Source organism: Poecilia reticulata, linkage group LG11 (genome assembly GCF_000633615.1).
Source record: "Poecilia reticulata strain Guanapo linkage group LG11, Guppy_female_1.0+MT, whole genome shotgun sequence".
Lineage (NCBI taxonomy): Eukaryota > Metazoa > Chordata > Actinopteri > Cyprinodontiformes > Poeciliidae > Poecilia > Poecilia reticulata.
The window spans coordinates 21749713-21758839 of record NC_024341.1 but is presented as its reverse complement, the minus strand read 5'-3'; the positions used below and the strand labels follow the sequence as shown (position 1 = coordinate 21758839).

At 40.8% G+C, this 9127-nt stretch overlaps 3 protein-coding genes and 1 pseudogene across 3 annotated transcripts in view; 1 reads left to right on the top strand and 3 right to left on the bottom strand.

Annotated features, from left to right (window-relative positions):
• The window catches only part of LOC103472768 (histone H2A, sperm-like), a 2224-nt gene extending 1888 nt beyond the window's left edge, over positions 1-336 (top strand). Inside the window, exon 2 of the mRNA XM_008422601.2 lies at positions 1-336. Coding sequence (XP_008420823.1) covers positions 1-321 — 321 coding nt within the window. The 3' untranslated portion in view covers positions 322-336.
• A 1019-nt stretch (positions 337-1355) lies between these two features.
• Positions 1356-1949, bottom strand: LOC103472728 (histone H2B 1/2-like; annotated as a pseudogene).
• Positions 1950-2126: 177 nt separating this feature from the next.
• Positions 2127-3369, bottom strand: LOC103472727 (histone H4). Its single transcript, XM_008422545.2, has one exon. The coding sequence runs from the start codon at positions 3347-3349 to the stop codon at positions 3038-3040; it is 312 nt and encodes a 103-aa protein (XP_008420767.1). The 5' UTR covers positions 3350-3369; the 3' UTR covers positions 2127-3037.
• Positions 3370-3949: 580 nt separating this feature from the next.
• Positions 3950-4646, bottom strand: LOC103472726 (histone H1-like). Its single transcript, XM_008422544.2, has one exon. The coding sequence runs from the start codon at positions 4597-4599 to the stop codon at positions 3976-3978; it is 624 nt and encodes a 207-aa protein (XP_008420766.1). The 5' UTR covers positions 4600-4646; the 3' UTR covers positions 3950-3975.
• Positions 4647-9127: the final 4481 nt, after the last annotated feature.

Sequence of the window (9127 nt, the reverse complement as noted above, 5' to 3'; positions counted from 1 at the left end):
GGACTCCAGTTCCCAGTGGGCCGTGTTCACAGGCTGCTGCGCAAAGGCAACTACGCGGAGCGGGTCGGTGCCGGAGCCCCCGTCTACCTGGCCGCTGTGCTCGAGTATCTGACCGCTGAGATCCTGGAGCTGGCTGGGAACGCCGCCCGCGACAACAAGAAGACCCGCATCATCCCCCGTCACCTGCAGCTGGCCGTCCGCAACGACGAGGAGCTCAACAAGCTGCTGGGTGGAGTCACCATCGCTCAGGGTGGAGTGCTGCCCAACATCCAGGCGGTGCTGCTGCCCAAGAAGACCGAGAAGGCCGCCAAGACCAAGTAAACCTGCTGCTGCTGCTGCTCGGCAACAAACACACAACGGCTCTTTTAAGAGCCACACACTCGTTACATCATGAGAGCATCAAATCCTCATTCTTTAGCACATTTTTCTGTCCTGATTGGTTTTGGGTGTACATCACTTCGGCCAACAGTGTTGTCTTAAAGTACTTTAGAATGGAATGTCAAACTGCTTTGCAGTGATGGGAATTTCGGCTCTTGGCTACCAAACTGGCTCAATGAATTCTCATCTCCAGTCCCACATATTTGCAAATAGGAATGTTGCATGACGAATCCTCTTGCATTAAATATACTTAATTTTATGTATTATGTAATGAAAGCAGATGTTATATATTAAAAAATGGAATACTGCAAAGAAATCTGCTGAACAGACCCACAGTAATTTAATCTTCAACCAGATGTTCTTATAGCTCATTATGAATGTTTTAAACACTTGATTTCTATTTTTCTGACAATGGCAGTCTTTTCTTTTTTGGACAGCTGCTCTGACTATAGCTGCAGTACAGTGGAAAGAATATGCTGTCATATTACTGGGCATATGCAACAGGAAAAAATGTGCTTTACAACCAGAAGAATTGTTATGTGGCATCACCAGACATCTTTCATAGTGATGTTCAGATTGGGCCTGTGAAATTTTTAGGGTGGCTCACCAAAATTGGTTCTTTTGCCTCAGAGTTGAGAAACGACTTGGTTTCCTTTAACAGTTTGTTAAAAGATGAATCATGTGCTGAAGCTTTGACTCATCTGATATTTTATTGGGGATTCTATGACTTTTCCAGGCAGAGCTATAGCCCCTAGCGCAAATTGACTATGGGAGCAATCTGCTGATCTTATTTTTTTTTCAGCTTATTCTTCAGATTATACTAACAAATGTTTGCATATTTAGTATGAAATACTTTTACCTGAAAGCTTTGCATGTCAAATGAACATTAGAGGCTCAAATGTTATTCATGTTGATGTGCATACAACTTCCATTTTTTTTGAGTCATTAATTAAATCCAACCGTAAAGACAGGGGCACACTTTATAGACCAGATCGAACTAGGAGGCAATCTTTAAAAACATTTATCTCTAGTACCAAGATTAGGAATTAAGGCTCTTCAGATGTAGTGAGTGGCTCTTAAAAGAGCCGTTGGGTTGGTGTGTYAACAGCMGAGTCGTTTACTTGGAGCTGGTGTACTTGGTAACAGCCTTGGTTCCCTCGGACACGGCGTGCTTGGCCAGCTCACCGGGCAGCAGGAGGCGCACAGCGGTCTGGATCTCCCTGGAGGTGATGGTGGAGCGCTTGTTGTAGTGAGCCAGACGGGACGCCTCGGAGGCGATGCGCTCAAAGATGTCGTTGACGAAGGAGTTCATGATGCTCATGGCCTTGGAGGAGATCCCGGTGTCGGGGTGGACCTGCTTCAGCACCTTGTASACGTAGATGGCGTAGCTCTCCTTCCTGGTCCTTCTCCTCTTCTTGCCTCCTTTACCGGCGGTCGTCTTGGTGACCGCTTTCTTGGAGCCCTTCTTGGGCGCAGACTTGGCGGGTTCGGGCATGTTGTCTCTGGAAACTTGCAGCGACGAATGAGTTGCTGAAGAGGGCAAGACTGATATTATACATGCTGTATGGAAATTGAGCCGTACCGTCTCGTGGCTGTGATTGGATGGCTCTGAAGATCAGGAGGTATTTGAATTGAAGCCACGTGGTTTTTCAAATGTTGCGCGCAGTCGAGACAAAAGGCGGGAATCGCCAACGTTCTCCAGAAAAGTGAAACCATAAAAAAGCAGACACTTCATCACTGCTTTTTTAGGTTATTTATTGCTTATTCTGTCCACATTTGTTGAACCACAGAAACTTTTTCTAAGATTTCTTTAGAGATAAATACTGTCAAAATAGTGTATTTCTTATAGAGGGAAAGAAATGCTGTTATTGTTCACTTTTACCAACCATTTAATAAATTCTCATTAATAACCACTAAAAACTCAATTGACAATAAAACATACAGATCTTTTTTTTTTCCAAAACAGTGACCAACCTTTCAATTTCACTTAATCTTTTCAAATTTAAAACAGAACATAAAATATCTGGCCTACAAAAAGAAAAAGACTTAACCCTGGATAAAAGATGAAAAGGATGAAAAAAAAGAATATAACAAGTCAGTTTTTCATTGTCATACTTTACATATGATTAATTTGTTTCAAATCTAATTTTTTAGGATTCTTCCAAAATAAAATGGAAAAATAAAAATTCCAGAAGAAATTAATCCCACAGTAACTTGTTTCAACTCCCGGCTGTTTTTCTCCAAGACTCACACAGTCCAACAGTTTTTCCTCTACATTTTCACGAGTATAAGCATACATTTAAATTCACATAATCCCCACTTTCGATATTTTAGCCTAAATACCTCCCTGCGAATTTACTCGTCATCTACTGATTAAACAGTCTAATGAGTTAATGTGTTGCCAGTTTAACCCTCAAACCTTCGGTAAGAAGAATCAATGGAAACAAAACACTAATATTGTGTTAACAAGCAGCTTTAATTTCTTACTTTTTTTATGCAGGTTGAGACACAAAAGTGAACTTCCCAGTTATTTATTTTAATTTCTACTCATCTTGCTTATCGAGAAATGGTTGCATCACACAGAAATTCCGCTCATTAATCGGTAAGTGGGTGGCCCTGAAAAGGGCCTTTGTTTGGTTTAGTAAGCAGAGTTCACCGTTTAGCCTCCGAATCCGTACAGAGTGCGGCCCTGCCTCTTGAGAGCGTACACCACGTCCATGGCGGTGACGGTCTTCCTCTTGGCGTGCTCGGTGTAGGTGACGGCGTCACGGATGACGTTCTCCAGGAAGACCTTGAGCACACCGCGGGTCTCCTCGTAGATGAGACCGGAGATACGCTTGACTCCCCCGCGGCGAGCCAGACGGCGGATGGCGGGCTTGGTGATTCCCTGGATGTTATCACGGAGAACTTTACGGTGACGCTTGGCGCCTCCTTTACCGAGTCCTTTGCCTCCCTTTCCTCTACCGCTCATTTTGTCTTACTTCTTCTTCTGTGCAAACACAAAGATGAATGTGAGCGGGAGCTGCGGTGTGTCGGCCTTTATGTGTGAGCTGCGGACCTATGAGGAGCCGATCTCAGCAGCTCCTCCTACAAGACTGTGACAGATTGTGGTTAATCTCAGTTTGAAGCGGATTTTAAATCCTTGCAAATGGAAAAGCTATCCGATCTAAAAATCCGTATCTCTACTGACTAATCTCACTTTTATCATTACATTTAAATGTATATTAGACATTGTGTTATGTTATATAGCGCCATTAAAATAATTACTGGATATAATTAATTCCAACAGTCCTCTGTCACTCCGCCATACAGTAGTTTTTTTTGAGAGTATGCTCATCCGCGTCAGTCAAAACGCTGAGTGCTGTGTCTGTGGCGGCCGACACACGTTTGAAATGAGATGACCAATAGGAAAAAAGCGGGAAAATTACATAAACAGTTAATTAAAATAGATGAGGTTTTTATGTAACAGATGTAAAAGGTGGTATTGTCTTTTTAAGTAGCTGAGATTTTCTAATGAGAGGACGAGCTCTTGAGTAGAATGTGTGTTGGCTCTTAAAAGAGCCTTTGGTGAGTAAAATGCGGGGCTGAAGCAGCTGTTTACTTCTTGGCCTTCTTTGCTGCGGCCTTCTTGGCTGCAGGTTTCTTTGCTGGACTTTTCTTGGCTGCGGCCTTGGGCTTCTTGACGGCGGCGGCCTTGGGCTTCTTGGGCGCGGCCTTCTTGGGGCTCTTGGCGGGCTTCTTGGCCGCTTTCTTGGCCGGAGCCTTCTTCGGGGACTTCTTGGCTGCCGCTGCGGGTTTCTTTGCGGCGGGTTTCTTGGCCGCTGCGCTCTTCTTTGCCGCGGGCTTCTTGGCCTTGACGGGCGCCTTCTTCTTCACCACCTTCTTGGCCGCCGGTTTAGCGACCTTGGGCTCCTTCTTGGCGAGCTTGAAGGAGCCGGAGGCCCCCGTGCCCTTRGTCTGGCTCAGGGTCCCTTTGGTGACCAACTTGGTGACGGCGGTGTTGATGCGCTTGTTGGCCTTGCTCACGTCCACTCCTTTCCCGGCCAGCACCTTCTTGAGGGCCGCCAGGGACGTCCCCTTGCGCTCCTTGGATTCGGCCACGGCGTCCACGATGAGTTTGGGGAGGCTGGGCCCGTCCTTCTTGGGCCGGGGAGCGGACTTCTTCTTCGGGGCTTTGGCCGGAGCCTTAGCCGGCGCGGCTGCTGGAGCTTCCTCTGCCATGTCTGTCGGACTGGGTTGTTCCTCGGAACTTGTGGAGCTCAAAGCGGGAGGCGGGACTTATAACACACATGAGAACCGTGAAGAGACAACTCAGCCCGCTGCTCGGCTGCCGCCTCGAACAGCGGCTCCACTTTGTGTTTTCTCCGCCAACATTTAGCCTCAAAATACTCAAAAGACAAACATCTCACAAGACCAAAGTTACTAAAGCAGGTAGAAAAATCTCCATTCTTCAGACTGAGCTCATGTTTGACACCCGTACATTTTTTCCTTTGTTCCAGGAGCCTTTAAAGCGGCCAGATTCTCGCCTTCGTTGTGCCTCTTGCTGGGAGTTTTCTTCGAATTTCGCCTCCAAAAACATCCCAAACTATCTTAAGTTGCACGTAATAATTGCATTTCTAATAGCAGACAAACGAGGAGACAGAATCACGGTGAAAACGTTGCGCTGAAGCGATCCAGTGTTTTTTAAGAAGAGCGTTTTCCGCGGATGTAAACACACCGCTGCCCCGCTGCTTGAGGCGGACTGCTCCCACACGATCCGCTGGAATAAACGTCCCATCTGCGCTAAATATGGATTCAGCAGCAGATGCAACGACGAACAATATCATGGCTAGTCCCCATCAGCAAATATACATCTTTTTTGTTACCTTACACATTCGGACGACCTCTCACTCCCCTTTTAAGCATAGTTTTTGAATTAGTCAGTTATTACTTGCAGACTGATTTTCTTTCACGAGGTCATGACTAAAATACTATATTCTAAAATCAGGACATTTAAGAAAATTAAAAATATCTTCATTTTGATGAAGAAAATTAAAATTACCTTTATTTTGAGAAAACCAAAGTCTTATTCATTCAGTTAATCATATAGTTGCTGTTAGAACCCCTCATTTTTTCATGTACTCAGTTCCATTATGGTGTTTTCATCAACACAGTGGTTTCTGGAACATAAGTAGTAATAACCTTCAAGATGTTTAAGAAAATATGACAAATTCAAATGTCCGTTTCAGTTTCATTTGACTTTAATATAACAACACTAAAACATTTGATAGAATCCCTGACCATCTATATTTTGAAAGTTAGACTAAGATCATTTCGCTATGTGTAAATATCACAAAATGAAACCAATAGGACGTAAACTGACTGATGATCAATGTATCGGTTCGGAACATGCGAGCATTGGACAGTTTAAACAGCACATTACTGCTACAATAAAGTTTAGTGTTATATTTATTATTCTGTTTATCTTCACAGCTATTGTGGAAGAGTTCTCATCTTTCATCATACCAGGATTCTCTGATAGTGTTATGATATTCTGTCTGATGAACACATTTACTAAATATTAGAATTTACACAAACTAAAGATGATGATGATGGAGATCTGTGATTTTACAACCAGGAAAGAGGTCATTGGTACACTGTAAAAACTGACAACGCCCGTAGGATAAATCCCATTATTTTTATCTTCTAATAGCTTAAGAAACCTGTTTGTGGTTCTTAAATATAACTTTGACGGCATTCATGATCTTGATGAATCTTAAAACGAAAATGAGTGTGATACCACTGTAGCAGTTTGTGCAAAAAGAGGCCCAACCAAGTATTGAGTGCATAGAAATTAAGTGACATTTGTGTTTAAAAGATCAATTAATGAAAATTTTTAACTTTTATTGACCCTATCTCATAGTATAATTTTTGGAGACACTGAATTGGGGTTTTATTTCTAATCACCTATAATCATTAAAATCGCACAAAAAAAGATTTAAAATATTTACACTGCATGGAATAAATCTATGTAATATATGAGTTTTACTTTCAGAAATGAGTGACAAAAAGTATTTTTTCCACAATATTCCAATTTTTTCACATGCATTAAAATGCAACTTACATTTAACTTACTAACATTTTTCCTGTAACGTTAGTAAGATCAAGGCCCTCTGCTGACACCTAGTGGTTTGAGTTTGAAATTGTAATTACCTTTAAACCACATTTAGAAATCTGTCATGATGATGGAGATCGGTGATTTTACAACCAGGAAATAGGTCATTGGTACACTGTAAAAACTGACGACACCCTTTTATAACATTTTATTGTTATTAAATTATCCTCATAATAATATATATTTCTTTGTCAAAACCATTCCAACCATGCAATACAAACCAGAGTTTAGTCGTCCTACACTCTTAATATTTTAGCCTTTATTAAGTTTTTCTTCTTTTCTTTTTTTTTTTTTTAGATTTTGACGACTTGTTTTATTCATATAATTTTAATTTTTAACTATAATTACATCCTTTCAGATCTTTTGTGTGGCATCTGCAGTGCAGGAGGAACAAAGAAAGTAGGAAACCCCATACATCAAAGAAATTCATGTATACATAGGAGACAAATAACTGATGAGAAACAAGTATTGTCACCTGCTAGCTAGACTGCACTGAAGCAGTAAGTAAAACTAAATATTGTTGGCTATTTAGTTTGTCGTCCATTTGAAGCAATGCTATCAATGAGATCAAGGCATTATGCGCAGATAAAATCCGACCTGTTACAGTAAGCAAGATTATCTGATTGGCAGGTATTATTTTCTGTAACTAAAGTAAAGAGCCAGAAAGGAAATCAGACACATGCATATGTACAAGTGTTACACAGAGACACATCAATCCTGAATGTTTTCCTTTATTAAAAGAAGTCAAACTCTTTCCTTTTGTCATACACGGGTTTTGAATGTGTCATAAAGATGATCTATAAATAGTTTTCCTCTTTTACAAAGATAAAAAAAAACATAATAGCTTAGACTGTATCTAATGAGTATTTACATATACAAGCAACTCAACAGAAAGGACACTCAGGGTCAGTTTATAGAAGACAGGAAAATAAATCAACGCCGTTCCGAACACAATCAATCAATCAATCAAATTTTATTTGTATAGCACATTTCAGCAGCAAGGCATTTCAAAGTGCTTCACATAATTCAGAAATGTAGGTAAACTTAGAAATGTAGGTATTAATTTCGTGCCATGATCCACAGCAAAGGGAAAGAATGAGAAAGCTCTTTCTCACTCTGTATCCACCAAGTTACACGCAGACTCGTTGCCATAGCAACTGACAACAATGCCACTTCATGTTTAAGGATTTAACACCAAAAAACATTCAAGAATTTTGCACACAGAACAGAACATTCAGTGTGTTGTTGTAGTACGTTTTAGGCTTAATGTTTGATTAATAAGTAATTGCTGTGGTAGATTAGCTACCGATTCTACTTTACTGAATTATTTAGACATACAAACTGTAGCCCAAAAAACGTATTTCATAAAAAAACTAAGCAAAAACATCTTATTGCTGTCTTAACTTTACTTATCACTGAAATCCATGCACCGCTAATTCTGCACAAAAACATCCGTTCATCCAAAGCCAAGTCTATCCTCGGCATGTCTTTTCTACTCCGTTTAAGAATCATTAAACTGTCTCTGAGCAAAACTTTCAGCTCTGGTGTTGGTCTTCCTTTAGTTATTATCTCCTGCTTCAATTGAAAATTCACTTTAGAAAACTGTTTAAGTGTAGAAATGTAGTCTTTCATGTTGACGTCGGAAGAGAGGAGAAAACATATCGCTGTACTTTACTTATTTACTGTGTGGCTAGCTCCATGGGGCTCACTGTGTCTTACTCTGCAGTTGTGGAGTCACAATATCTGGGATCATGAGCGCCCCGAGCGGTGAGGCAAGAGACCTGCCTGCCTCACCTCGAGTCTGTGCTCTGCCGTTTCTGATTGCTCCTCTCCACACAAAACACGATATACACACAGTTGGTGACAAAATAAAAACACTGTACATTATATACATAAGCAAAATTATGGAAAATCAGTCCATATATTAAATGTTTTTTAGCCATTTTATTGCCGGCGTACAGACAGGAGGAGCATGCTCTCACAGAATGGCAGCCAGTGCAGTTAGCGAGAGGTTGCGCAATCCCAGATGAGGCTCAGCTCGCTGCTGCCTCACCGGCTTCGCTTCTGAGCATTTGAATGGGAAAATGGGAAAATCCAGCGATTTTTAAGAAAAAATAATCAGAATTGGTTAAGCTAAGTAAAAAATAGTTGCTTGATAGTACAAACCACAGGGTGAACATATCAATATAAATAATTTTATTATTATATATTATTTTCCCCTGACCACATGTCACTGGTTTCGACAATAATAATAGTACAGAAACCTATAAAAATATCGGACGTATTCATCATAATACAATGTTACAAAAAATGTAATTATTCCTAATTAACTTACCTTACCGATAATGATCCTTATTTTTACACATTCAACTGTTTGATACTTGGACTTTATCTGATATCCTCATTCAGATTTTTCCATAGCCTAACACTGGGAATAGATATACAGATTTTCAAAGTTGCTAGTACGTTTAAGATTTTGAATGTATATTCCCTTCTTTTCATTTTCAGACAATGGAACAGGGTTTTATGGGGCATTCAAAGCTTCTTTTTGCAGTTTTTCTTGCACCACACACTGGAATGTTTTATGTATATATA